This window comes from Acanthamoeba castellanii (genome assembly GCF_000313135.1).
Source record: "Acanthamoeba castellanii str. Neff unplaced genomic scaffold scf7180000084594, whole genome shotgun sequence".
NCBI lineage: Eukaryota > Discosea > Longamoebia > Acanthamoebidae > Acanthamoeba > Acanthamoeba castellanii.
This window is the reverse complement of record NW_004457584.1, coordinates 161,046-188,157: the sequence shown is the minus strand read 5'-3', so window position 1 is coordinate 188,157 and position 27,112 is coordinate 161,046. Positions and strand designations below refer to the sequence as shown.

The following is a 27,112-nucleotide window of genomic DNA, read 5'->3' as shown; positions in this document are numbered from 1 at the left end:
GAAGAGGAGAGGGGGGAAAAGAGTAGAGGGAGATGAAGAGGGGCCTGTTCAAGAAGGGCCAGTCGTACAGCGACCTGCCGATCTCCCGCCCCACCAACGCCATCGACAGAGCCATCCTCCAGCGAAGCGGCGAAGATGAAAAATCGAGTAGCAATGGAAGCAATGCGACGGCGGAGGCGAACGCCATGCTCAAGCTGAAGCAATCGGTGGCCTTCTCGACCTCTGCCACGGGGACCACCACATCGAGCAGCAAGGACAAGATCAGCCTGGAGGGCCTCATGATGTCGCCTCGTGGTGTTCCTCCATCGGGCGCATCGTCATCTTTCGAGGACTTGGCGCGATTCGTCGATGATGGCGACGCCAAGAAGCTCAAGAAGAAGGAGAAAGGCGGCAGCAGCTACAAAAGGGAGAAGAAGGAGAAGAAGGAGAGCGGCAGTGGTGGATCGAAAAAGGAGAGCAAGAAGAAGAGCAAGGAGAAGGACGGCTTGATGAACAGCGGCGGCAAAAAGAACGAAGGGAGCGGATCGAAACAGCCGGCGGTTGGCAAGTACGTGCCACCGCCGCCCTCGGCACCGCCCGAGTGGGCCAAACAACTGCCCACGCCCATGGAGCAGAACCGCTTCGTGCTCGACCTCAGCCCCGACGACAAGCACCAGCTCAAGAGCGGCCTCAAAGACCTCGGTACTTTATTCATAATTTTATTATTAATCATTATAATTCCGGATTTAATAAATATATTAATAATAAATTTTCTCTATTGTAATTTATTAATATATTAAATTTATTAATTCACACTGGTGGTGTGTGGGTGCAGAGGCGAAGAAGAAGGGGAAGGCGGGGATGACCAAGGCCCACAGCTCGACCAACATGAAGCAGCACTACACAATGCCCTCGATCGTCATCGCTGCGGGCACCAGCAACAAGCCGGCCTTGTCGCCGCGCCGCCGCCCTGCCGACGACATCCGCATCTCTGCTCCTCGGTATCTTCGTCCTCGTCCCCTCGCCACCACGCGTGCGCGTACTAAACGATGCCATGAATGTGGTGTGCGCGTGTGTGCGGTGGTGCGTGCGTGTGCGTGTGCGTGTGCGTGTGCGATGGTGTGTGTGGTGAATGCGTGCGTCATGCAGAAACTTCCGCAATCTGAAGGTGGGCGGACTCTTTGGGGTGCCGCTCGAGGTCGCCATGCGCGGCTACCCCGAGTGGCAGGTGCCGCCCTTCCTCGAGCTGCTGTGCCTCCACATCGAGCACCTGTTCCTCTCTCTGGAAGGCATCTTCCGCATGGCCGGTACGCCCGCACACACACACACACCACACCACACCACACACACGACACACACGACACACACATACACACACACATACGACACACTGTTACTAACGAGCGTCGGCGGAACACAGGTAATGTGGACGAGACGAAGCTGTTCAGGGACATGGTGAACAACGGGGAGCAGGTGGACCTGTTCAAGACCTCCAACGGCTACGTGGTGTGCGATTTGCTCAAAATCTTCGTCCGCGAGTACCCCGACTCCATCATCCCCTCTTCCCTCTTCGCCTCCTTTGTTGAACTCGCTCGCAAGTCTTCGTGTACGTATATTTCTATTTCTATTTCTATATTATGCATTCTTATAATTAGTATTTTATTGCATTATTATTTTAAAATTATTTTAAAATTAAAATTAAAATTATGCATAGTATGTCTGACGCGTAGAGCGATTTGTGTGGCTACTAGCGACGGCACAGGAAGAGCTGCAGGTGCTGTTCAAGGAGGTGCCGCAGTACAACAAGTTTACCCTCAAGCGCATCCTCATGTGCCTCTCCAAAGTGGTCGAGGAGTCGGCGGAGAACAAGATGGACGCACCCAACCTCGCCACCATTTTCGGACCCAGCTTCTTCCGCCCACCACCTTCAGGTGCCGCCACCGCCCCCACTCTAGCTATGGCTAGAGCGACACCAATCAAGGCGATCGTCGACCAACATACTGACAGAAATGAGTGTATATATGCCACGTGTGTTTGTATCGTGTGTCTGTCGTGCGCGTGTGTCGTTCGAACACATAAGCGATGACGAGCGACAGAGCTGCAATTGAAAAGCAGGTGGCCGACACAAAATATGTGAACGAGCTGACCATCACCCTCATCAAACACCACGACACTATTCTCAAGGTACGACGCTCGCACAGTACTTGTTGTAAAGATTGGTATAATGAATAATGTATTAAACAAATCATAATTATTCATATTTATTTATATTTGTGCTCTTGTGTAGGAAGTGGAGTACCGACCCTACTATAAATACTACGCCAAGGTCACCAAGGCCTACAAGCCACGAACCAACGAGGACGTACGTCTCTTCACCCCTTCTCCTCTTATGTCCTGCTTGCCGTCTCACCGTGCGCAACAGCTCGAGCTGGTGGAAGGCGACATGATTGTCATCACCGGCACTGCCAAGGGGACTCTGTTCATGGGCGAAAGTCGGGTACGCGCCCTCACATAATCCAGTTTTTATTATTATATAAATAAATGTAAATGAGCGTTCGTTTATTAGTTTGTTAGTTTGTTTTGAAGTTGCCGTGACTCTCTTCCTCCTCCTTCTTCTTCTCACGGCTGCTCGATGCTGTTTGTGTTGCTTCAGGAGGCCGCGGGCTTCTTTCCAATGGCCAACGTCTCCTTGCTCAACGGCAAATCGGCAGCCAGCATAGACGATGGTAACCCACCGTGTGTGCTTGTATGCTGTTCCGTGTGCGTGCGTGAGTGCGTGCGTGCGTGCGTGCGTGCGTCATGCGGCGTGCGTGCGTGTGCGGCGATCACAGGTGCGATGTGATCTAGCGACTAATCTGTTTTCTTCCTCTTCCTGCAGAGGAGGTGAAGATGCGACAACGAACGATAGTGGCGCGAAACAAGCAGGAGAAGGAGGAAGAGGAGTCGGAAGGCGAGAACAAGAGCGAAAGCGAAAAGGAGAAAGAGAAAGAGAAGGAGGGGGCCGACAAGCCGAAGCAGGTGAGGATCGACCTGCAGGCGCGGATGGAAGTGTTCAACCGCGACGAAAGCCCGACGCCCGCGTCACCGCGAAGGCCGGTGCAGGTCGACAGTCCGAGCTACCTGGCGCGTGCGCGCGAGACCTTCAAGTCGCTCGACCAGCAGGAGGCCAGCGCGCCGAGCAGTCCAGGGAAGGACCCCAAGCCCACCTAAGCTCGCACCCTTCGCCGAACGACACACAACTGCGTTCTCCCCTCCACCACTCGTGGGACACCATATTTATTTATTGTTATTATTCGTGCTATGCTATGTTCATCGTATAATAGATCAGCACGCCCACAATACTAAGTTATGATTTCCGTTATTTCATTTATATGTTTGTTTGTTTGTTTGTTACTTATTTATTTATTTTAATTTTTAACACACAAGTGTTTAGGCCGAATCGACGACGCGGACCGACATCTCGTTGCCCTGCTCGAGGGCCAGGTCGAGCGAGACGTAGCCGTTGGCGGGGTCGCGCACGTAGGCCAGGTAGTCGGGCTCGAAGTCGGCGTTGTCGGCCAGCACCAGGGCGCCGCGCTTGAGCCTCGGCTCCAGCAGCTTGAGCAGGGGCACGTAGAGGTTCTTGGCCCCGTCGAGCAGCACCAGATCGATCGTTGCGGGCAGCTCGGTCTGCAGGGTCTGCATCGCGTCGCCCTCCCTGAACTCGACCAGGTCGACCAGCCCGGCCTCCTCGAGGTTGCGCTTGGCCTGGGCCACCTTGCCGGGCTCGAACTCGGTCGTGATCAGTTTGCCGCGCCCGCCGTTGTCGCGTAGCGCGGCGGCGAGGTGGATGGTCGAAACGCCGAACGAGGTGCCGAACTCGACGATGTTGGTGGCGTTGCGCGCAAGGGCGAGCATGTAGAGCATCTTGCCGAATTCGGGCTTGACGGCCAGGTAGAGCTGGCTGAGCATGCCGGTGTAGAGTGCCTTGTAGTCCTCCCGCGACAAGCGGACGACCAGCTGCTTGAGGTCCTCGTCGGGCGAGATGAGGCCCTCCTTGATGAACTTCTCGCGGAGCTCGCCGATGCGCTGCTTGTCGTTGGCCATGTCGCCAAACAGGCGGCGAAGAGTGTTGGCGACCTGAGTGCTATCGAGAGTGCTCATCGTTGCTGGGGATGTTGTTGCTGCTGGTCTGTTGGATTGAACTTGTTTTTTAAGACCAGCGTGTGTTGGTCTTTATACCATCACCTCGGCGAAGCTGATCCCTTTGGGAGGGTAGTGCTCCCGTTCCTCGAATGCTCGTTCTCCTCCACGCGGCCAAGCTTCCCTGTATCACGCCGAAAGGAAAGAAGTCACCGCAGGGGAGCATTTGAAACGCTCGGCGTCGGATTATCGATTTATGGACCAGTTCTCGGCGCCACTTTGGTCAGAGCAACAAGGGCCACAACGTGGCAGCGCCTCGGATTTGCAGCGCGTGAGCCCGGACTGGGTGGGCTTGTGCGCCACAGGGGAAGTGTAGTGATGTCCCTGCTTTGCAGTGAGGCTGCAATCATGTAGGCGCGTCTGAAGCATGTCGACAGAAAAGGCCGGAGCGGAAGAAGAAGGAGACCAAATTCACATTTAGTTCTGCTTTTGTTTGGTTGTCGATTGATTGAAGATGGCAGCGTGGCAACCGACGCAAGACGGGCTCAATCAGATCGTACAGCTGCTCAAGTTCAGCCAATCTCCCGATCATGATGTGCAGAAGCAGGTCAATCAGGTACCGTAGTCGAGATGCTGCCCTCTGCATTAAGCCCCGTTTCATCTTTTACACGATTTTGCACATTTCAAAGTGATTTTTGTGTCAGGGGTCTAATCTCACCATCTCCTCATGCCATTTTCCATCATCGCGCAGCAACTTCAATCGCTGCACAACAATCCCGAGTACTACCGGTACTTGACGTATATCTTCACGAAGCTGCAAGATCAGGAGGAGTACATCCGCACGGTGGCGGGCCTCGTGCTCAAGAACAACATCAGGGAGTACTATCGACAGATTCCTGAGGAAATTCGCAACTACATGAAGAATGAGATCATCCAATGCATCGGCGACAGGATGACTTCAATCAGACGCACGGTGGGCACCATCTTCACCACCATCATCGACGTCACATCGATGAAGGAGTGCCCGGGCCTCCTCCAGTACTTCCTTCAGCTCCTCAACACCAGCACGGATGTGAACGTCATCGACGGCACCCTCAGCGCCCTCCAGAAGATCTGCCAGGACTCAGCAGAGAAAATCGAAAACGACGACGCCGCGATGGGCTCTCCGCTGCAGGCCCTCCTGCCCAAGCTCATCTCCTTCTTCACTTCCGAGCACGAGGCCTTCCGTCGCTTCGCGCTCAGCTGCGTGAACAACTTCGTGGTGCCCATGCCCACCGTGCTGGCGACCCACATGGACGTCTACATCAGGGTGCGTCTTTTCTTCCGCTACACACATCTTTGGTCACAAAATGTGTTAAATTTATTTATTTATTCATTGGAATAGGAAATCAATGCACTATTCTCATTTCGTGAGCTTTTTTTTGATGTATTCCAGGGTCTGAATCACCTGGCCAACGATTCGTCGAACGAGATCAAGATTCTCGTGTGCCAGGGCCTTATCACGCTGGTCGAGGTTCGCCTCGACTACGTGAAGCCGTACCTGCCGGCCTTCATCGACTGCCTGCTGGTCATGACCCGCGACGACGACGAGGCCGTCGCGCTCGAGGCCACCGAGTTCTGGCCCGTCATCGCCGAGACCCGCATGTGCACCGACATCCTGCGGGCCAACCTCGGCCGCATCCTGCCCGCGCTGCTCGACGGCATGGTCTACACGGACAGCGAGATCGCCGACTTTGACGCCGAGGAGGAGGACGAGAACGTGCCCGACAAGCCCCAGGACATCAAGCCCTTCGTCTACGGCAAGCGCGGCGGAGACGGCGGCGACGATGACGACGACGACGATGGCGCCGACGACTACGAGCCGGAGGAGTGGAACCTGCGCAAGTGCTCCGCCGCCGGCCTTGACATCTTTGCCAGCGAGTTCGGGGATGAGATTCTCCCCATCGTGCTGCCCATCATCTCGTCGCGCCTGCAGAGCAGCGACATCGCCCTGTGGCCCCAGAAGGAGAGCGCCATCCTCGCCCTCGGCGCCGTGGCCGAAGGCTGCGGCTCCGCCATCGAGAAGTTCCTCCCCGAGATCATCCCCTTCCTCCTCCAGCAGAGCAGTCACCCCAAGGTATCTCTCTCTCTCTGTTGTTGTTATTGTTGTTGTGTGTGTGGCGGTTGGTGCGTGTGGTGTGTCGTGTGTGTTGTGTTAAGGAGCGGCCTTTAATTCCTAAACCTTTCTCTCTGTGCGTGATCTCCATCCAGCCGCTGATCCGGAGCATCACGTGCTGGTCGCTGTGCCGCTACGGCGGGTGGATCGCGGATCAGCCGGAGCAGCAGAAGTTCATGCAGCCGCTGCTGCAGCTCCTCCTCTCGCGTCTCCTCGATTCGCACAAGCGCGTGCAGGAGGCGGCCGTGTCGGCGCTCGCCACCTTTGAGGAGATCGCGCGCGAGCGGCTCGTGCCGTTCCTCGTGCCCGTGTGCCAGGCGCTCATGGCCGCCTACGAGAAGTACCAGGCCAAGAACCTGCTGATCCTCTACGACGCCATCGGCACCCTCGCCGAGACGCTGGGCAACCAGCTCAACAAGGCCGAGTACGTCAACATCCTGCTGCCGCCGCTCGTCAACCGCTGGAACCAGCTGCACGACGACGACCCGCGGCTCTTCCCGCTGCTCGAGTGCATGATGTACGTCGTCACGGCGCTCGGCGAGGGCTTCCTGCAGTACGCGCCGCCGGTCTACGCGCGCTGCCTGCGCCTGATCGAGGGCACGATCGCGGCCGAGATGAACCAGGTGCCGAACCCGCCCGAGCGCGACTTCATCATCTGCTCGCTCGACCTCATCGGCGGCCTCGTGGAGGGCATCCGCGAGAAGCTCGACCCGCTCATCAAGGAGAGCCGCCTCCTGGACCTCCTCTTCGTGTGCATGAAGCACGAGAGCGGCGACGTGCGGCAGAGCGCGTTCGCCCTGGTGGGCGAGCTGTCCAAGTCGTCGCTCGGCCTGCTGGCGCCGTGCCTGGGCCAGTACGTGCCGGTCCTGATCCAGAACATCCACCCCGAGCACCAGTCGGCCTGCAACAACGCCGTGTGGGCCATCGGCGAGATCTCGATGCGAGTGGGCAGCCAGATGGAGCCGATGGTGGTGCCTGTCATGGGCAAGCTCATCGAGATCATCAACTCCTACTACCCGCGCAACCTCATCGAGAACGTGTCGATCACCATCGGCCGCATGGGCCTCGTCTGCCCGCAGGCCGTGGCGCCCTACCTCGAGGAGTTCATCGTGCCCTGGTGCAACTCGCTCCGATGCGTGCGCGACGACGGCGAGAAGGAGTCGGCCTTCAAGGGCCTCTGCACCATCATCAAGGCCAACCCGCAGGCCGCCATCAAGCACGTCACCCACATCGCCGACGCCATCGCCTCGTGGGACCAGCCCAAGCCCGAGCTCGCCCAGGCCTTTGGCCACATCCTCCAGTCCTTCAAGGGTGCCCTCGCCCCCGACGTCTGGCAAGCCGCCACCGCCAGCTGGCCGCCCGGCCTCAAGGAGTTCCTCAACCAGCGCTACGGCATCTGAGACCTCCAGATCCCCCGCCCAGACCACACATCCCGGGACACTCGTGACCACCACCTACTGCGCGGACGCCCGCCGCCACTCGCCCTCGTCTCAGCTTCCCGACTTCTTCTCTTCGTCTCTCTTTCTTCGCCTCGTCCTCTCCTGCTTCTCAGCCCCAATCAATGTCGTCGTCTTGTTGTGTTTGTATGTGTGCGTGTCGTGTCGTGTGTCATGTTGTTGTGTGCTGTGCCTCTGTGTACCATTTTTGTTTTGTCCTCCTTCTCCTCATATCCTGCTCTACTCTTGTTCGTGCCCTCGCGTGTGAGGGTGTGAGCATTCTCCCACAGTTATTTATTCTGCTCGTAATAACAAATATAATAGAATTATAAAAGAAATATTATTATTCAAATATTTATCTCGCATTCCAACACATGAATGTATGCGAGGTATTTTTTCGTTGCGGAAGTGCATCGATCGGCCGCGCGCGGAAGATGAGCAAGAAGAAGGGAGTCGGCCCTGTGGTGAAGGAGGAAGTGGAGGACGAAGAAGTGGTAGTGGTAAAGGTTGAAAAAGATGATGACAGTGAGGTGAGTGTCTCCGAGGATGGTGATGCAAACCGCCGACGAAGACGCCGAAGTAAAGATGGAAGTGAAGGAAGAAGAGGAGAGTGAAGGAGAGGATGAAGGGGATGAAGAGAGCGGAGGCTGGAAAGAGGAGAGCCTCGTCAAGGATGAAGAATCAGAAGAAACCGGCGGTGAAGATGACGCGGTCACTGCGGCAGGGAAGGGAAAGCGCAAGGGCGAGCCCATCGAGTCGCCCAACAAGAAGCAGAGGAAGGCCAGCACGGCGAGTAGAGGCACTAAAGCTTCGCCAACCAAGAGAAAGAGGAAAGATGAAGATGACGAGGAAGTAGCGGAAAAGAAAGCAACCTCACCAAAGAAGAAGGCGAAGAAGAAGACCAAGAAGGACAAGAAAAAGCCTGCACCAGAGAAGAAAGCCAAGAAGAAAACGGGCAGACAGAAGAAGAGGAAGGCGCCCGCGAAGAGAAGGAAGAAGCCGGATGGCAAAAAAGGCAGCCCTAGCGACGACAGCAGTAGCAGTAGCAGTAGCAGCGATTCTGAAGCCGACGCGGCCGCGGGTATCCAGGAGTCCTCAAACCAAGTCATCTTTCCGCTCAAGCGCGTACGGCACTGCTTCCCGTCCACACTTTTCCAGGAAGATTTTCCCATATTTATTATTATTTTACGTCTTCGTCTATCTGTACAGATCACTGTCGGCTCATGGGTGCGCGTAGAAGGTGCCAAGGACGCCTTGAGCCTCAAGTGGCGCCTCCGGAATGAGGGCACCAAGAACTCGGAGATATCCATCGAAATGAAGAGCAGGGTACGTAGGCCACTAATGCTGACGCACTGAGGAGCGTGTTGTTTGTAGAGCCATGTTGTTAGGCTAACAACTATTCACTTGCGGGTGCACGCTAATGTCCAGTTTGTCACAGAGCAAGTGGGAAGCCGGAAAGCGAATGATCTTCAGACGGTTGGAGATCGAACGCATCAGAAGGGCCGACGGCGCGAGGGCAATCTGGTGCTTCTCACGCTCGAGCTCACCTGCCCGCCCATCTTTGAGCGCTTCATGCCTCTGCCCGGCACGCGGGGCAACAAGTGCGTCTGATCCCGTCCCATCCCCTGCCAACCCACCCACCCTGTGTGATCGCTCATCGATGTGAATTGTGTGCGGTGCATGCATTGCAACAGGTGGGTTCGCACCTCCGACTTCACCAAGGGAGACGCGCAAGCGAATAAGAGGGTGCAACTGCTCACGACTGGGGAGGCATGCAAGAAATTCCTCAAGCTCACCAAGCGGTGGACCAAACCCATACTCGTGCGCAGCCTGCGGGACCGACCACAGCTCTACTGGCACGCCATGCTCAACAACAAGGTGCACACACCGCCCACTCTGCTCCTCTCACCGCGAAGTCGGGCACCAGAGCCAAACGTTCACCGGCTAACCTGACCTGCGTGCAGATGGCACCGGCCACCACTCCGACGAAGCTCGAGTCTCCCGACGCCGAGCCGGCGGTAGATGACAAAGCCATCTGCGTTCCCGTGAAGCCCGAAGCAGCCGGCGATGACGAGCTCAGCATTCAGTCCTTGCCTCAAGGTATCAATGTAGTTGGTTGTTGGCCGTGTCGTGTGTCACACGCACATCGTGGATTGTGTGTTCGTGTTCTCTCCATTACTCACGTATTGTCGGTGGCAGAGGTGCTGATGCAGATCGTGGGATATATGGATGCCAAGCACGTGCTGCAGTCGGTCAGCCTGGTCAACCACACCTTCCACAGCCTCTCAAACGGTAAGCTGCCAGCACCGGTTGTTCTGCCGTCCACCCGCCAGACACTTACTTACGCGACGGAACACGGCGTGCGCAGACGAGCTGCTGTGGAAGACCTACTTCCGCCGTTTCTGCGGTTCGCTGGTGTACTCTGTGGAGGAGGCCGCGTGGGATGCCCTGCCCAGCCGGTTTGCGTCGTGGAAGGAGGCGCTAGCCACCACCAACGCCATGTGCTTCTTCCGGTAACCGGCTCTCACCCCAAGGGATGCGTGTGTGTTGCATTCCACAGGAGCGCTCACGACGCGAGCGCGTGGGCAGGTGCACGTATTGCGGAAAGCGGCAGACCAATGGCACGGCCGGGCGTCTGTTGGGTTGCATTGTGTGTGATGAATGCGAAAACAGTCCCTACTGCCCCTCACTCATCTCCAGGTAACACGGTCTTGCACATTCCTTTCGTTTCTGTCGCGTGTGTGTGTGTGTGTGTGCGTGTGCGTGCTGATCTTGAGTTGGCTTGTGGGCATAGGACGCGAGCCTCGAAGCGGTTTGGGCTGAAGGACGAGGAGCTGGTGGCGTCGCCGCTACGTCGGCTGACCAAGTACAACATGCACGCCCAGGTGGTGCGATGGTTCATCCTCGACGAGGTGGCCTCCTACGCCAAGTCGCTCCAGCGCGAGCGCGCAGCACCGATGGTGGCATCGCAGCGGGTCATTCTCCTCGACGACGACGACGTGGATATAGACGAGGAGGAGGAGGAGGAGGAGGAGGAAGAAGCGCAAGAGGACCTTTGGCACGACGTGGAAGAGGACAACGACTTCCAGGTAGTTGCCAACAACAAGAAGAGGGCGCGTGAGATGGAAGAAGAGTGAAGCGTGGTAAAAATTCGATCGCTTGCCACGTCAGCCTGACTCGGCCGACGGCTCTGCTGTAAATTCAAGTTCTCACTTTTTCAAGATTCATAGAAGCTGCTCAGTACTCCCAATCCACGAATCAATGCTCCATCTCATGACAATTTGCTGCCTTATGTGAAATCGTGAAGCCCTTTCGATTCTGCCCAAAAGATGGAGGACGACCTACGCATAACAACACATCCTCAACCCCGCCGCTTGCGCTTGACGGTCAAGCCTCTGTTGGGCGGCACTCCCGTCGTGCTCGCACCCGTGCACCCCGACGACACCGTGGGCCACACGAAGGCGCGCGTGCGACTCGCTCTGCCGCACCTCCCCGAGCGGCAGCAGCGCTTCATCTGCGGTGGCCGCCATCTCGGCCCCGACCAAGACCACCTCACCCTCGCCCAGTGCGGCATCGTGCCCGCCGCTGCCGCCAGCAGTAGTGGTAGTCGTGACCAGTCCGGCTCTGTCGACTCGACGACGACCACCACCGACACAGAAGAGTGGGAGGACCTGGAGGCGAAGCTCCTGGTGATGGCCATCCACGCGTGCGTGTGGGACCAGGCCATGACGACGCCTGCAAAGCTCGCGGCCGGGAGCATTGCAGCACGGCGCGCCAAGGCAGACGTGGCCCGCAGGCTGAATGGCGGTGGCGCCGACGTCGGCGTGCGGTGGTTCGACATAGGGCCGGACCCCACCAAGGCCCAGGGCGACTTGCCGTCCGTCTTCCACGTCACTCTCCTGGTCTTCGAGGGCACGCCCTACCAAGGTCCTCCATTCCAGGCTGCGTTGTTCTCTTGATCGCAGCCCCTGACACGCACCACCGCACACGCACACGACACACGCACGCACGACCACACACGCACACAGGCGGAAAGTTTGTGGTTGAGGTGGAGATGCCGGAGAACTACCCCTTCGACCCTCCGCGCCTGCGCATGCGCACCCCTATCTACCACCCGACGGTCAAGGCCAACGGCGCCATCACCGTACTCTCCTTGACACCGCCGCCGCCGCTGCCGGAAGCCACCGAGGCCACCGCGGAGAGCGGCGCGGGTGAGGGGTGGAAGGCCGAGGTGGAGGAATCGAGGCAGTACTGGTCGCCGCAGCGTTCGTTCCTGGACGTGGTCGAGCTCGTGCATCGGCAGCTCCGCCTGGCCCGGCCCTGGTCGCCGCTGTTCGGCGTCGTTGGCTACCAGCCCGAGGAGTGGAGCGGTCGCGCTCTGCTCGAGCGACGGCGCCTAGCCGGGCAAACCCGCACCGATCCGCCCAGGCCCGGTCTTGATGGCGTGGCCCTGTTTCGGCGTCTGGGCGTCCTGCGCCGGGCCGAGCCGGCTGAGCCGCTCCCTCCAGTCATGACCGAGGAGGAGGCCGAGCAGGCGCGGCGTCGGCTGGTCGAGGCCAAGGCCCGGGCGCTGACCCGCTTCCACGCGACGGACGGGCGCTACGTGTGGCACGAGCGCGACCACCCGTGGCTGCCGCCGGCGCTGCGGCGCGACGCGATGGTCCTCCTCATGCTCGTACGACGGCAATCCGAGGGGTTGCGGTTGCCGGAGGAGCTCGTGCGGCTGATCGTGCAGGAGCTGGCGCGGCTTCACCACGAAGCGTCGAAGCACGTCGTGTGATGGGCCGGCAGTATGTACGCACAACCCCCTCGAGGGTCTAAATAAGGAAAATCATCCACAAAACACCGAAAAAGAATTCAAATTCGGTTTCGCGCCAGAAGGCAGGGGACGGCAGTCTTGTAGAACCTCACCGTCGTTAGAAGAAGCCTTGCCAACAACCGACGCAGCATCGCTGTTACGAGAGCATACGAAGCAGGACTTACTTCATCATATGGGTACGCTTGCCTCTTTGCCAGCAAGTAAATGGAAAACGAGATGATAGATGTAGAGGACAAAAGAAAGGGGCACTAAGGCTTGCTGCAAGTCTTGCATACTAATTCGATCGTCTCCTTCTACTTATTCCCTTCTCTTCTTTAGAACGCCCCAACAACCATTTCGGAGAAGCACCCTTTCCGTTCCAGCCGCCTCCAGGCTACAGGTCATCGCAGCCGTTCGAGAGAGGCTTCGTCTTCCCTATAGATCCCGTTGGGCCAGTGGCGGAGGGCTCGTTGCGGACGGGGCCTTCGCAAGGTAGCGCCTTCTGGCCTGCACAGAGTAGTGCAGGCCCTACCACTACCCAGCAGCAGCAGCAGCCCCCTGTCTGGGCCGGCCCCTTCGCCCAGCAGCCCTTCGGCGGGACCTGGTCGACGACCACCGCGACGCCGCAGGTGCCCACCGAAGTGCAGGGCCAGTTCTCGAGAATCACCCGCGCCGCCTACCAGCGCCATCTTCAACAGATCCAACCTAGAGCAGAGAGTACGAACACCGCGGCTGAAGGGCCTTGCAGCGACAGGCACGCGCAGTGGGCGACCTACGAGGCAGAGGCCAACGAGGCCAGGGATCGGGCCGACAGGGCCGAGCAGGTAAGTAGCGACCGATAAAGAAGCTTGAGCCACTTGAGGCCTTAGAGGAGCGAACAGACTGCTTACTTGTGGCCCTCTCGCTCGAAATCAGCTGCTGGAGAGCGTGCTCACGGCAGAGAAGAAGGCGGTCCAACGCGGGGACGAGCTTGAAAGGGAGGTGGCGGAGCTGAAGAAATACAAGGGCGAGAAGGCGAGCCTAAGTTCCTGTTCCATCGACGAGCTCAAGCTCATCGACGAAGCCCTCAAGCAAGGTACTCAAGCTTTCATACACAAGTCGTTGTCTCATCGGGTTCGCTTCTGCACAGGGCGGAAGAACGTGAAGGCTGTGCTCCAGGCCAAGGAGAAAGAGCAGGACGCGAGACCGGAATGTACAGTATGCTTGGACAAGCCCAGAGAGACTGTCTTCCTGCCGTGCCAGCACATGGCCTGCTGCGATGAGTACGATGCCCTGTTTTCTTGGCTAGATCGAAATTGCTGACACCGTCTCCTTTCATCACAGGTGCGGCAAGCAGCTGAAGGCATGCCCAATCTGCCGATCAGCTGTGAAGCGCACGGTCTTCGTGCACCACTGCTGACGTTGAACCTCCTCTATGTCCATCTATTTGAGCAATCTCAGTGCACATACAACTCTTCTTGGAGCTCCAAGTTTCTGGACTGTGCACCCTCAACCGAATCATCAGCCCCTGATGAGCCACCCACACAGAAGAGAGGAAGAGATGACCCACGCCCTGCTGGTGGACCGCGCCTCAGTAGCTCCAAAGATCGTTTACAAGGAGGTGAAGTCCAAAACGACGATGACGCAAAAGTAGCGCCCAAGGGCGACAGGTAGCGCACCTTCTTGATGCCCATCGGCCTGGTGAGCCCCGAGCACTGGATGCAGGGCGAGTGCGTCGAGTAGAGCTCGCACACCGAGGCGTCGTCGATGCAACGGAAAATGAACACGTTCTGCGCACCTGGCCTTTGTCGTCGTCGCCCTGCCCAACTGTGATTGGACCAAGTCAGTGCAGGGCACCCCTTTCATGAAACCACCTCACATTCACACTTGTATGTTGAAAAGGACAAACCTCCTTGTTTTATTCTTATCATACATTACACACTAAAATATAGTGTTCTCCTCTCTTTCTCCCCAAGTAAACTAACAGTGTACACCCTCTTCATATTAAGGATTTTACACAACATCGCTGTGCCATTTCTTTGAATCAATTTGAATATGAGACGGACTGCAGGCGACGCTCCACGATGATAGAGGCCCAGTGAGCAAGCTTGTGAGTGAGGACCTTGAAGTCGAAGGGCTTGCTCACAAAGTCGTCCATGCCTGACGCCACGCATCGGTCTCGCTCGTCACTCAGCGCTTGTGCCGTCAGAGCTGCCGTCAGGAAGGCCGAAGAAAAGAAGAGGGAGGGAGCGCGTGAGCAAAGAAAAGGGCGCCAAGGCTACAGAAGCGGGCGTTCATGCAGGGATCGGTACCGATGATGACGGGCTGCTGGGCGCGCTGCTGGTCCTCGTAGATCTTGCGGATGGCCTGGCACGCGGAGTGGCCGTCCATCATGGGCATCTGCAGGTCCATCAGCACGAGATCGCTGTGACGCTCCGCCATGTGGTTGAGCGCCTGGAGGCCGTCGGCCGCGGTGGCCACGTCCACGTAGCCCAGGCGCTCGAGCACCCGCTGCACCAAGCGCCGATTGACTGCGTTGTCGTCCACCACGAGAACCGAGATCGACGCGCGGTCTATGCTCTCAAAAGACAGCGACGCCGAGCCGGCCGGCTGAGACAGTGGCAATGCCGTCACGGCGGCGGCTTGTGCCTGGTGTGGGTGGTGCTCGTGGTCGTCGGGCAGCACCGGGTCGGCGTCGGCCTGCACGGTGGCGACGAATGTGGCCCCGTGGCCGGGCGCGGTGTGCGCGAGCACGAGGTCGCCGCCGAGGAGGCGAGCCAGCTGGCGTGACAGAAACAGGCCGAGACCCGTGCCGCCGTATTGGCGCGACATCGACGAGTCGGGGCCCTGCGAGAAGGGCTGAAACAGGTGCTGCGCGTGCTCGGGCGTCATGCCGCACCCGGTGTCCCGCACCGTGCACTCGAGCAGTGAGGCTCCTGCCGCGAGCGACGATGCTGGTGGCGAAGTTGATGGTGACGGCGAAAGCGTGGTGTGGCCAAGCATGCGGAACTCGACGTCGACGGTGCCACCGGCCGGGGTGAACTTGAGCGCGTTGCCCACGATGTTGAGCAGGATCTGGCGCAGCCGCGTCGGGTCGCCCGACACTCGCGCCGGCACGTCGCGCCCGACCTCGACCCGCACGCGCAGCCGCTTCTCGGCGGCCTGCAGGCGCAACACGTGCATCACGTCGGCCACCAGGTCGGCCGGCTTGAACGGCACGCGCTCGACCTGAAGCAAGCCGGCCTCCATCTTGGACAGGTCGAGCACGTCGTTGAGCAGCCGCACCAGCTCGCGCCCGTTGCGCAGAATCACCTCCAACGTCTCCTGCCTCTCACCTGCGCTCGTCTCGCCTTTCTCGGCCGGGGCGAGCATGAGCTCGGCATAGCCCACGATGGCGGTGAGCGGCGTGCGCAGCTCGTGACTGATGATGGCGAGAAACATGCTCTTGGCGCGGTTGGCGGCCTCGGCGGCCTCCTTGGCCTGGTGAAGCTGGGCCTCGACGGCGCGGCGGTGGGCCACCTCGGCCTGGAGGGCGAGCGCCTGCTGCTGGAGGCCCGCGATAAGGCGCTCCTGGTTGTCGCGGTCCTCGCGCAACGCCTGGTAGCTCTCGGACGGCACCACGCGTGCGTGTGCGGCGCACACGTCGCGGAACACGCGCGTGTGCTCCTCGCGCCCAAACTGGCCGAGGGCGTAGCCGCACAGAAGGCTGAACGGCCGCCCTTGTCGCTGTTGGCCAGCAGCCAGGTCGTTCCACAGTTCTTCGAGTCGGACTGCGGCCGCCGGGCTACCCGACGAGCACAGTATGTCGACCATCTCGCCAAAGACGCCTGCTCCACAAAAACGAAACGAAACGAAACGAAACGAAACGAAACGAAACGAAACGAAACGAAACGAAACGAAACGAAACGAAACGCAACAAAAAAATTAAAAACAAACAAAAAACCTGGTGAGCAAAAGATGATGGACGGGAGGAGGAGAAGGAGACGACCGTACGAAGGCGCGGGAAGCGGGCGAGGTGTGCTTTTACGAGCGACCCGACGCTCGACAGGAAGAGTTCCGGGTCTGGCATGGTGGTCGACACCGCATCGGTAGCGGTGGTGTCCACCATGAACTGGGCCAGCAGGGCATCGGCGTCGGGCGTGGACAGTTGGCCACGGGCACGGCAGGCCGCCAGGTCGATCCCGCGCGCCTCCAGGACCCGCTCGATGCCCTCGAGATGCGGGCGGCGGGCCACCACGATGACAGCCTCGCCTTGTCGGAGACCCCTTGCGGCGAAGCGCCCGACTGCGCGGCACAGGAACTCGGCGTCTTCGTAGAACTGCACACTGTGGTCTGCCCCTTGGTTGGGCGTCGCCACTTTCTCCTCCTCGTCCTCGTCCTCCTCGTCCCCCTTGGCTTTGGCGTTCTCGTATTCCTCCTCGCGTCTCTCCGCCAGCAACGACTTAAATTGCATCTCTGAGTTGTGAATCGATCTTATCGGCTCGTCTTGGTGCGAAGGACGCAGCTGCTGCTGGTGGTGGGCCATGGTTGTGGATTTGATCCGTGAATGCAGGACGGCACAACAAGCGTGTTGCGCGTGGCCATCTACAGTCCTATTGGCCAGCACCGGAGCACGCGGGGAAGTCCTCACCCTGGATTAGCTCTGGAATTTCGCACGTTTGAACTCACCGCGCAAACTTTTGCCTTACCCGGCACTGATGGCCCGGGAGAGCTGTCCGTGGTTGCGCGACAGCCCTATTCCTCGTCGAGGGGGTGGAGCGGAGAGTCTCTCCGGCGGAGTGTCGGTCTCGCCTTCAGCACCCATCACTTGTTGCGGAACCGGTAATCCCTAGGGACAGAAAAGAGCCAGAAAAATATAATAGGCTGGAGCTCACACGCGTCGGCCCTCGTCGCGCTCCTGCTGCTGCTGCGCTTCCATGTCGGCGTAGAATTGGAGCACTTTGGGGTGCGCCGTGATGCCCTTTTCGTTGAGGTCCATGATGTAGAGGCCATCCAGACTCGTCGCCCGCGACAGCGCTGCACGGCCGACCAATCATTGACACCGCCAGTGGATGATGAGTTTGTTGTGCACACACACATCACATCCCGCATTCTCACAAGTACTGGAGATAAGAGTTGTGGACGATGACAAGTACCCACATAGCCCTGGCCGTATTCCCAGACTTTGCCCAGATCCATCTGCACCTTGCTGATGCTCATACCTGTGCAGCCACAACCACAAGGCCACTTCTTAGACCACCCCACAACCCGCCTGCGACCTGGCGCAACACGTGAGTACCTTGCGCCTTGTGGATGGAGAGAGCCCACGCCAGCGCCAGCGGGCACTGCACTCGCCACGCCTGCGGCTCGCCCGCCACTGATGCATTTTAATAAAAATAATTAAGAAACTTCCAAATATAAATAAAAATATTATATAAATGCATGTGAGACGTACCTCCGATGTTCCATTCCTCGGGGGTGATGAGGCGGCGGACGCCCGAGGTGAAGAGCACCTCCGGGTACTCCTTGGACTCGTCGTAGCTCTCCTCCTTGTTGTCCTGCTTGACCGGCTTCTTGAAATCGACCACTACCCCTCGCGCCCCATTCACTACGCGCACACAACACAACACACCACACACGAATAAAAATGTTATTTTTAAGGTGGCGGCGGTGGTGGCTATTAAGGTGGCGGGGCAACTCGCCACGCACCGAGCTCGAGCGCAGAGTCGAGGTTCTTGAGCAGGATGACCTGGGCGTTGAGCTTGAGCTCGAGCACGTCGGGCGCGGAGCAGTTGCGCGCCAGCATCGAGCGGTAGGGCTCCACCCCGCTGTCCACCGCCCGATACACCCTCTAAGCACATCATCCACCCACACACGTGAGCCCCGGCCAACCGTGTGTAGTGTTGTGTTGTGTGTGTGTCTGAGTGTGTGCGTGTGAGTGTGTGTGATGCGTGTCTTGATTGAGTTATTAAGGCGGTGGCGTACCGATGTGCCGGCGAGCTCGGCCAGTCGCTTGGTGTTCTCGCCGTCCACGTCTCTTCGGTGCGGGTAGAGCAAGGTGGCCTGAATCCGATCATCCTGCCCGTGCCGCCCAATAGACCAGACATTTAGGATTGATCGCCCAACGAAAAGAATAATACTGAGGTAATGATGGGGAGGAGTGGGGGGGCTCTGTACGCCGCGGTGTATCGAACGCGCGCGGTCGTGATAGGGGATCATGCAGCGGGCCAGCATGCTCCGGCCCTCTTCAGTGACCTTGCCCACTCTGTCGTGCGGCCACACACCACATTGTGTCGATACCAAAAGGGTGGGTGAGCGCTCCGAGCGCTATGAGGCCGCCCAGAACTACGGCGAGGGGTGAGGTGAGAGAGGGGAGATTGGGGGGGGGGGGTGAACAACCTGAGATCGTTGAGGAGGGCGACGAAGGCGTTGTCCGATTGGCGGAAGACGTGGGTGAGCACGATCACCTCCCGCACCACCTTCTTCCACGCCGCCGACTCAAAGCAGAAGAACTTGGTCTGCACCGGCGGCAACTGTGTGTGTTGCGTTTTGCGTCAGAGTGAGGTTTGGCGGCCGCGGGCGTTGGGGCGGTGGTGGGCGTTGTGTGTTTGGTTGGGAACCTGGAGGAAGTCGCCAGAGAGGATGAGCTGGATGCCGCCGAAGGGAGCGTCGTAGTTCCGCACCTTTCGGGCCACATACTCGAGCTTGTCAAAGAGCGTACCCTCCAGCATGCTCTGCCCATCACACGTTGCTCGTTAAACTCTCTGCAGTAGCACAATGGTGATGGCACGACACACGACACGACACACGACACATGAAACACACACGACACAGAATAGAAAGAAGAAGATGGAGGAGGAGGAGGAGAAGAAGAAGTAGCTTACCACTTCATCGATGATGAGCACTTTGGTGCTCACCCAGCGGTCGCGGGAGCGCTTGGTGGACAGGACTTTGGTGACGAGCACCTCCTGGCTCTGCTCGCCCAGCCCCACCCCGGCGTACGAATGCAACTGTTGGTGGCAACCAACGCAGTCAGTGACACTGAGTGGTGCAGCGGAGAAAATGGAAAAGAGAGAAAGCGAAAAAGAGAGAAGCGAAAGAGAATACCGTGCAGCCACCGATGTTGCAGGCAGCCAGGCCTGTGGAGGCCGTCACGTGGACGGCGTCGTCGCCATGAATCTCGCGCAGGAGTCGCACCATCTCTCGCAACAACAGTGACTTGCCCGTTCCTTCGAAGCCAAAAAAGGGGGAGCTGGGCAGTTGAGGTCGTGACCCCAAGGCCGCACACGCACGCACCGGACCGCGCGTACACACACACAACACACACACACACACACACAACACACACCACACACAACACACCACAAACACAAACACTCGCGCACCTGCGCTACCGGTGAAGAAGAGGGAATTGCCCCGGAGCGCGAGCGCCAGGCCGCGCGCTTGGTCGGGGCTCAGTTTGGCGCCCACCTTGGCCATCAGCGACTCGACTGACGGCGGCGCTCCGCGGGGCGTCGCCCCGCCCGCCGAACCACCTCCCATCGATGGCGGCCCTCTCGCAAACGCTCCCGGCCCGCCACCGCCAGTTCGGCCTCGGCCTCGGCCGAACCCTCCGCGGCCGCCGCGGCTTCCGGCCAGGGTCGCCACGCCTCGGGTGGCGGTGCCGCCAGCGCCCGGGGTCGCCGAGCCCGGGCACTGGGCCGCCCAATGCCCCGTGTTGTTGCACTTGAAGCACTTGCCGCCGCCGCCTCCACCACCACTGGCCCCGCCAAACGGTACGGCGGAGCGCTCGGCCGGGGTGATGCCACGACCGGCCATGGCGTTGCCCACCATCCGCTTGAGCGTGACGGCGGGTGTCCGGGTGGTGGTCGTGGTCGTGGTCGTGGTCGTGGTAGTTGAAGTGGTCGTAGTGGTTGAGGCCTTGCCAAAGACGTAGCCGCCGCCCAGGGACTGGCCCGCTGTGGCTTCGATTCGCTGGCGCTTCACCGGTGGTGATAGTGCGCCGCCGACGCGGCTGCTGAGGCTGCCGATGGCGCTGGTACCAGTCTTTCCGGGGCTGAGGTCGCGCAGCAGTGAGGAGAGGTTGTGATTCCCGGGCAGCGAACTCCGCACGGGAGTGCCCCGCCCCCTCCGCTCGCGTTCCATCATCTGCGCCAGCGAGGGCGGCCGCACGGATTGCAACTGGTGGTGATGTCCAAGTAATTGGAAATCATGAATTGATGAAAGTTCGGGAATGTGATTTGTACCAGGGGTGCAACAGGCTGCGTAGGTACACACTGCTGAGGTTCGGGCGCTTTTCGCTTGAGAGACACGAATGGTTCCATGTTGGCCGCTTTTCGAATTTGGCCAGTTGTGTTTCAAACACTTTGTGTTTTCTACTTTTCGCGCCAAAAGTTCGCGTCAATAAAATGAAATATAATAAAACAAAAAAGATAAAATAAAGAAAAACAAACATCAAGACGCACCAGGCCGGTGCATCTTTGGTGAACGGACACATCAGGCGCGCTATTCTTCCTCTTCTACACAAATGCAAAGCACTCCTTCACCATCTCGAGGTGTCCCGAAAAGTCTCCGGGAGGACTCCCGACCCCAGGCCGCTACGCGCCCGACCAAGGAGCAGATTGCCCTCCTCATGGCCATGTGGGCGCAGAACAAGCCCGACAGCCTCTGCCAACGCGAGGCGCTGGCCCGACGGACCGCGAGACACAAAGCTGAAGTAGATAGATTAATAGATCAAGACGCGAAAGAAAAGGGGGGGATGGCGCCGAAAGCAGAAGACAAGATTGTACCCGACGAGGATACGGGCGCGGCGCTCCTGGACAGCAACGACATGATCTTGTCCGTGGCGGGCAGCGGCGCCACCCACGCGGCGGCCTACCTCTGCACCCGATTCCCGCAGCAGGCCAGCGGGGGCACCATCTGCCTCTCCAAGCGGCCCTGCTCGTTCTGCACCAAGCTCATGATCCAACGCGGCGTGCGACGCATCATCGTGCCCGAGCTCAGGTTCTTCTGACAACTTTGGCCATTTTAGTATCTTTTGTTGATTATTTATTTTATTATTTTATTATTCCTTTTTTTAAAACAAATGCTAAATAAATGACACAACACCAGATCGCACCTTGTGTGCAGGCACACTGCAGCGGGCACGGTGGAAACAATCACGGTGGCGTGTTACGACGAGTACGGCAGGCCTATGAGCAAGAAGCAGCAAGGCGACAAGTTCCAGGTGCGGGTCTACAAGCTGTGGCTTGGCGAGGAGGACGGAGAAGAGCTGGAACTGGGTCCGAGGGAGCATTCGAGAGAGCACTACTTCGACGTGGCGTTCAAGGTGCCGGCAGGGCCTGGAGGTACGCCATTTACAAGCTTTCCTTTCCATTCAATGATGTGACACCACTTACACCTGCTTGGGTTCTTGTACAAGTCTACAAGGCGGTCCTTCTTAAGAGTGGTAAAGTCGTGGACATGGAGCAGTGGATGGTGAGTGGCACCACCACGAGCCCTGATGATCGTTCGTGGATCAGGCCGGACGAGCGTGAGTACTGCGAGGAAGAACCATACAAGCCCAGCACCGAGGCCCACAAGCCCAACATCGAAGAGCGAACTGTATGTACTATTTATTTATATATTATTATTTATTATTATATATGTATTTATTATTATTATTTACTCGAATTGTTTTACCTTTGTTGACACTCTCGCAGACGTTTCTCAACCGACTACTGCAGCGCGGCAACACTGCCTTTTCAACGCTGGATCTGCCTCGCTTTCATCAGGATGTCTTTGATAAGCTCTTCAACTACTACAACGGCGCGTTCATCTCAATCGACAAGAACGGTGCACTCAACAAGGCACAGACCAAGAGGGAGAAAGAAAGGTATATGCCGTCTCGTCTCGTCTTGAACCTTCGTTCTTCGCTCTTTGCTTTCTGCTCTTCTTCGTTTTCGCTCTTCTGATTAACGTTTCCACGTGTCGCGTGCTGCAGAAGCGCGACGGCCTGGCTGATGGGGCTGGGCATCCTCGCCAGTCTGCGATCCCAGGACGAGAGTGTCAAGGTCGGCGCCGTGTTGGCCAGGACATTGATCCCCCAAGAGAAAACACCACAGGCCGTGGCCTGCAACTTTCCCAAGAAGTGGCGAGAGGAGGAGGAGGAGGAGGCGAAACGCGCCCAAGCGTACGACTACGAGCGTTCGCCCGCAAAGAAGAAGCGAGTCTGGGCCGACGCGACAGAGCCAGAAATGGAAACAGACCGGACAAGCTTTGAAAAAAAGTTACCTCGAAGAAGAAGAAGACGAAGAACAAGATTACGACGAGCCGCCCGAAGAACAGGTAATTCCAACCATCTTTTCCAAACCACTGTTATTTTTATATTTTGCTGATGGTATTTTTTTGCATAATGCAGTTCACGATCGAGATCTTTGGTGTGGGCTACAACGGGCCGAAGAAGGACTCGCTGCACCGCGACTTTGTGCAGGGCGACGGCGACAAGGGCAAGTGGGTCGTGCACGCCGAGCAGAACTTGCTTCTGTTCCGCTGCATCGACGACGTATCGCAGTGCGAGCTCTACTCGACGCACTCGCCCTGCATCCAGTGCTCGGGGCTCGTCAGGGCGATGGGCATCAAGAAGGTGCGCTACCTTTCGCCCTACCGACCGCCCATCGACCTCCACAGCGACCGCCGGGCGGTACAGTTTGTTGATGACGTCCTGCTGGGGTTGGTCGAGACCCACGTCGAGCAGGCGCCGCGCCGGCTCTTCCAGGGCGAGGGAAGCCAAGATTCTCAGTATTGCAAATTATGAAGTTCAACTTTATCTGTGCATTCCTCGGGATTTGATGTGCAAGTGTGTTGTTTTTATTTTTCTGCTACATCAGAGAGAACGATGGAGTGGAAGCACACTTGTGTTTGTTGACCAACCAAACTGGACGGACCTAGACGCGATCCCCCAGCAGGGCGCGGGCCATTTCTTCCTCTCTGTTGAAGGAAGCAAGGCTGTGTGTGTGTTGAGAAAAAAAAATTTTTGAGATGCTGGGATGTATGTGGGGCGTACGGGTCCATGAACTGGGCCAGGAGGGGCTCGGGGTCACGCCTGGGCTGGTCATGCGGATCCACGGCCAGGGCCGATATGAAGGGGACGCCTCGGCCGAGGCTGGCGTCATTGCGCCTTCCTCCTCTGCAGCCTCCTCTGCCACGTCCACGTCCCCTTCCCCTTCCTCGACCTCGGTTCTCCATGTTGGTTGTTGCTTACGTTAGGTTTGGATTCTGTTGTTTGTTGTTGGTTGGTTGGCGTAAATGCACCGTTTGGCCTCGGTTTTATTCTGTCGGACCGGTTGGTGCTTGGTGTTACACAGTGCCTCAACTAGTCAATTCGAGCCACCGAATCAATCGTTCAGGCCTGTAATGTAAAGGCGCCACATCCCTCGCATGCGTGCCACTACGCGAGATGGACTGGAAAATAGTGATGTCAACCACGCTGGCGTGCGCCTAAGAACGTGTTTGCGGGTCGCGATAACGAGTCCAACGCGCACCACCTACACGTTACACTTGCACGCAGGCGTCGAGCAAGCAAGCCAGGCCCAGGTCGTCGATGACCTGCGCCGGAGCGCCCGAGAGTACCCCACGCAGCGCACCTCTCCACCCTTCGTCTTCGGCCGTCAGGTCCTCATCAATCGACGGTAGCGGCGGCGGCAGGATGTGGGCCACCAGTTGACGGGCCACGTCGCGCAAGGCCGACACCTCCCGGCCCCGATTCTTCGCCTCCTCTTCTTCGCCGTCGCCCTGGCCACTGGCATGGTCGGTGGTGGTCGACAGCTGCTGCTTGGCCAGCCCGACCAGGGCCTCGACCATCATCACGGCCTGCTCCTTGCTCACCTTCGCTCTTGTCGCAAGAACGAAGACGGCGCTTTCGCTTTCGTTTCGTTTTCGTCGAGCAGTGCGGTGAGGAGGTGGACGCCGCCGCGCACTGCGGCCTCGCGGTAGTGCGCACGGTTGGCGCCGCCCCAGGCGCTCGGGCGCAGGAGCTGCGGCAGCATGCGCACGGCCATCACCACCGACCGCGCGGTGAACGCGCCCGGCGCAGCGGCGATGACCGGCGCATGGGCAGCCGCCATGATGAGCAGCGGCGACGGGCAGTCGTTGAGCGTGTCCTGCTTGATGATGTGCGGCAGCAGCTTGGTCTCCATGAACTCGCGCGTCCTCCCCGGGAACTGAAGCATCAGCACAGCTAGTGTGTGCGATGTGTGCGATGTGTGCGATGTGTGCGGTGTGTGCGATGTGCGCGGTGAGTGATTGATGTCGACGCACGGAATGTGTGGAATGATGGGGATACCGAGGGCGGCGAGGAGGGCGAGGCTGAGATAGGGCTTCTGCTGCCACGATTCGTGCACGATGGTGAGCACCTGCTCCACGTGCGGCGCCAGTACCAGAGGCGAGGTGTTGGCCAGGTGCTCCAAGAAGTGCTTGGCATGCATGTTGGCTTCCCACGGCCCTTGCTGCTCCCAGCCCGCACCACGTCGTCAGCAAGCCATGCATCGGTGCGTGTGCGGTGGTGCGTGTGCGGCGGGATATACGAAGCAGAGCGAGAAGAGCTTGAAGATGAGTTCATGGTGCGTCGTGAAGTGTTGCACTAGGATCAGGTGGTGAGGCGAAAGCCGCTCGTAGAACATCGCGCACGCCAACGCCAACTGTGTGTCGTGTGTGTCGTGTGTGTCGTGTGTGTGTCGAGGCGTCAGCACTTTTCAGCTTAGATTCCAGAAATTATAGAATGGTAGGGAGAGGTACGGTGGTCTTGGTGGCGGGAAGCTGTTGGCCGTCGCGTGTGCATTCTTCGATCGACTCCTGCAGGGCGCCCACAACAACAAAACGAAAACGGAAAACAAAAAAGAAATGAGCTGCTGACCGACGCAGGAACGGGGGCGAAGGGGCACATACGTGGAGAGTGTCGGTCAGGTCTTCGGCGGTGATCGAGGGCGGAAGCGGTGCAGCTCCCACCTCGCACACGATGATGAGCAGCGCCGCCCGTAACTGATGGTAACCGGCCGACACGACAACAAACGCGACAAAGAAGATGCCTTCATGATTCAGTCAAGTTTGAACCGAAGAAGCTGGAAAGGTTCCAAATACCGCGCAATACGAATCGCCGGGCGACTGCGGCCGAGCGCTCGCCGAACGCAGCAGTCGGTAGCACTTGTTCACCACGAGCGCCTTCAAATCGTCCCTCACTGTGTCGGTGTGGAATGACAAACACGTCAGTAATTCCAGCGCCTGCATTCCAGAGTGGTCACGGCGAATGCGATGGTGGTGGTTGGGGGCTGTACAGACAGGCATGGCGCGGTGTACGAAGAGGAAGAAGATCTGGAGGGGCAGCGCGTGGGCGCAGGTGGCGATGGTGTCGAGCATGAGGGGCAGATAGCGCTCGATGCGCGCCTTGTTCTTCTCCGCCACCCGCTGATCGAAAGTCGTTCCTAACATCTCCTTGTGGAACGCTGAGCAGGCGCATTAATGCGAGTGTCAAAAGCTCGTGTGTGCGTGTGCCGTGTGTGCGTGTGCCGTGTGTGCGTGTGTGTGTGTGTGTGTGTGTGTGTTGTGTGCGTGTGTATGTGTGCGTGTGTGTGTGTATGTGTGTGCGTGTGCGTGTGCCGTGTGTGCGTGTGTGTGTGTGCCGTGTGTGCGTGTGTGTGTGTGTGTGTGTGTGTGTGCGTGTGTGTTGTGTGTGTGCGTGTGTGTGTGCGTGTGCGTGTGTGTGTGTGTGCGTGTGTGTGCGTGTGTGTGTGTATGTGTGTGTGTGCGTGTGCGTGTGCGTGTTGCATACATCCGACAACCCAGCCGCTGAAAATGCCGTCAATGGCGAGTAGTCTCACTATACTCGCGATTGGCTCGTCCCCCATTGCTTGCTATACATTTCAGGCACACGACACACACACCAACGATGAAAGAGAGCTCTCTAACCACACGCGGGGCGGTGTGATGTTGTGGTCGCGTCGTACCTGGTCTCGAATGGCGTGCGCACACGCTTCGACCACCTTCTCGACCTCCGCGTCGAGCTGGTCCCGATCTGCCACAGGATTCTGGGTGCTCAAGAGGCCGGTGAGCGCTTGCGCTGCGGCGTGCTGCACCCCGCGATTGGAGCTGTCGCGCAGGTTGCGCACGAGGCCGCCCAACGCCGCGTAGAGCAGGTGGTTGGCCTTGAGTGGCATGTAGAGCCGACTGCACGCCAGGCAAGCCGTGTACCGCACGCGCGCCTGATGCAGATGAACGAGAGCGCGCATGCATTGGTGGTGACATCGAGACTCTCACATATCGGGAGCGTGTGCGTGTGCGTGTGCGTGTGCGTGTGCGTGTGCGTGTGCGTGTGCGTGTGCGTGTGCGATGGAGTGTGTGCGGTAGTGTCGACAATGTGAGTAAATGTGGAAACTCGGTTTTGAGGGCAAGGAAGCCGGGCAAGTACCCGCTTGGCGCGCTGGGGGATGGGCTGGCCGTCGACGAGGTCGATGCGGTGTATCTCGAAGGTGCAGACCAGGAGCGGGTAGGACCACAGCTGGTGCGGGTGCGAGTAGACGGTGGGCTCGGGCTCCCGCCACACCTTCTCGGGGTGGGCGCGGCGGAAGAGCAGGCGGGGCGTCTGGCCGTAGGAGCTGATCTGGGCGATGGTGGCCTTGCGCATGACCTCGT

At 58.6% G+C, this 27,112-nt stretch overlaps 10 protein-coding genes across 10 annotated transcripts in view; 6 read left to right on the top strand and 4 right to left on the bottom strand.

Moving 5' to 3' along the window:
- Nucleotides 1-32: 32 nt before the first annotated feature.
- On the top strand, nt 33-3,189 carry ACA1_052810 (RhoGAP domain containing protein; the record flags this gene model as incomplete). Its single annotated transcript, XM_004343942.1, has 10 exons — nt 33-681; nt 815-980; nt 1,129-1,286; nt 1,400-1,485; nt 1,742-1,910; nt 2,060-2,163; nt 2,267-2,341; nt 2,402-2,476; nt 2,633-2,705; nt 2,858-3,189. The coding sequence occupies 10 exons, from the start codon at nt 33-35 to the stop codon at nt 3,187-3,189; spliced, it is 1,887 nt and encodes a 628-aa protein (XP_004343992.1).
- A 219-nt stretch (nt 3,190-3,408) lies between these two features.
- On the bottom strand, nt 3,409-4,122 carry ACA1_052800 (O-methyltransferase family 3 protein; the record flags this gene model as incomplete). Its single annotated transcript, XM_004343941.1, has 1 exon — nt 3,409-4,122. The coding sequence occupies one exon, from the start codon at nt 4,120-4,122 to the stop codon at nt 3,409-3,411; it is 714 nt and encodes a 237-aa protein (XP_004343991.1).
- Nucleotides 4,123-4,615: 493 nt separating this feature from the next.
- ACA1_052790 (transportin 2, putative) lies at nt 4,616-7,656 on the top strand (the record flags this gene model as incomplete). The annotated part of the gene is made up of 4 exons (XM_004343940.1): nt 4,616-4,717; nt 4,853-5,410; nt 5,537-6,217; nt 6,352-7,656. The coding sequence occupies 4 exons, from the start codon at nt 4,616-4,618 to the stop codon at nt 7,654-7,656; spliced, it is 2,646 nt and encodes an 881-aa protein (XP_004343990.1).
- Nucleotides 7,657-8,238: 582 nt separating this feature from the next.
- On the top strand, nt 8,239-10,829 carry ACA1_052780 (Fbox domain containing protein; the record flags this gene model as incomplete). The annotated part of the gene is made up of 8 exons (XM_004343939.1): nt 8,239-8,817; nt 8,902-9,018; nt 9,121-9,293; nt 9,387-9,570; nt 9,657-9,792; nt 9,892-9,984; nt 10,061-10,205; nt 10,487-10,829. The coding sequence occupies 8 exons, from the start codon at nt 8,239-8,241 to the stop codon at nt 10,827-10,829; spliced, it is 1,770 nt and encodes a 589-aa protein (XP_004343989.1).
- A 192-nt stretch (nt 10,830-11,021) lies between these two features.
- Nucleotides 11,022-12,472, top strand: ACA1_052770 (Ubiquitinconjugating enzyme subfamily protein; the record flags this gene model as incomplete). The annotated part of the gene is made up of 2 exons (XM_004343938.1): nt 11,022-11,619; nt 11,721-12,472. 2 exons carry the CDS (start codon nt 11,022-11,024, stop codon nt 12,470-12,472), a joined length of 1,350 nt encoding a protein of 449 aa, XP_004343988.1.
- Nucleotides 12,473-12,683: 211 nt separating this feature from the next.
- ACA1_052760 (uncharacterized protein) lies at nt 12,684-13,889 on the top strand (the record flags this gene model as incomplete). Its single annotated transcript, XM_004343937.1, has 6 exons — nt 12,684-12,687; nt 12,884-12,982; nt 13,016-13,314; nt 13,406-13,565; nt 13,620-13,752; nt 13,814-13,889. The coding sequence occupies 6 exons, from the start codon at nt 12,684-12,686 to the stop codon at nt 13,887-13,889; spliced, it is 771 nt and encodes a 256-aa protein (XP_004343987.1).
- A 624-nt stretch (nt 13,890-14,513) lies between these two features.
- Nucleotides 14,514-16,994, bottom strand: ACA1_052750 (sensor histidine kinase; the record flags this gene model as incomplete). The annotated part of the gene is made up of 3 exons (XM_004343936.1): nt 14,514-14,680; nt 14,782-16,296; nt 16,463-16,994. The coding sequence occupies 3 exons, from the start codon at nt 16,992-16,994 to the stop codon at nt 14,514-14,516; spliced, it is 2,214 nt and encodes a 737-aa protein (XP_004343986.1).
- Nucleotides 16,995-17,339: 345 nt separating this feature from the next.
- Nucleotides 17,340-20,593, bottom strand: ACA1_052740 (zinc knuckle domain containing protein; the record flags this gene model as incomplete). Its single annotated transcript, XM_004343935.1, has 12 exons — nt 17,340-17,485; nt 17,605-17,670; nt 17,748-17,825; nt 17,904-18,056; nt 18,158-18,299; nt 18,434-18,526; nt 18,626-18,713; nt 18,848-18,966; nt 19,069-19,182; nt 19,333-19,458; nt 19,556-19,677; nt 19,834-20,593. 12 exons carry the CDS (start codon nt 20,591-20,593, stop codon nt 17,340-17,342), a joined length of 2,007 nt encoding a protein of 668 aa, XP_004343985.1.
- A 613-nt stretch (nt 20,594-21,206) lies between these two features.
- Nucleotides 21,207-23,243, top strand: ACA1_052730 (cytidine and deoxycytidylate deaminase zincbinding region domain containing protein; the record flags this gene model as incomplete). The annotated part of the gene is made up of 7 exons (XM_004343934.1): nt 21,207-21,451; nt 21,578-21,795; nt 21,870-22,051; nt 22,150-22,322; nt 22,431-22,619; nt 22,717-22,774; nt 22,848-23,243. The coding sequence occupies 7 exons, from the start codon at nt 21,207-21,209 to the stop codon at nt 23,241-23,243; spliced, it is 1,461 nt and encodes a 486-aa protein (XP_004343984.1).
- A 737-nt stretch (nt 23,244-23,980) lies between these two features.
- Nucleotides 23,981-27,112, bottom strand: part of ACA1_052720 (uncharacterized protein) — a gene marked incomplete at both ends in the record, with an annotated part of 5,379 nt that continues 2,247 nt past the window's right edge. The window contains 10 exon segments of the mRNA XM_004343933.1: nt 23,981-24,320; nt 24,335-24,665; nt 24,771-24,933; nt 25,223-25,279; nt 25,373-25,465; nt 25,565-25,662; nt 25,759-25,926; nt 26,253-26,334; nt 26,428-26,682; nt 26,889-27,080. Coding sequence (XP_004343983.1) covers nt 23,981-24,320; nt 24,335-24,665; nt 24,771-24,933; nt 25,223-25,279; nt 25,373-25,465; nt 25,565-25,662; nt 25,759-25,926; nt 26,253-26,334; nt 26,428-26,682; nt 26,889-27,080 — 1,779 coding nt within the window.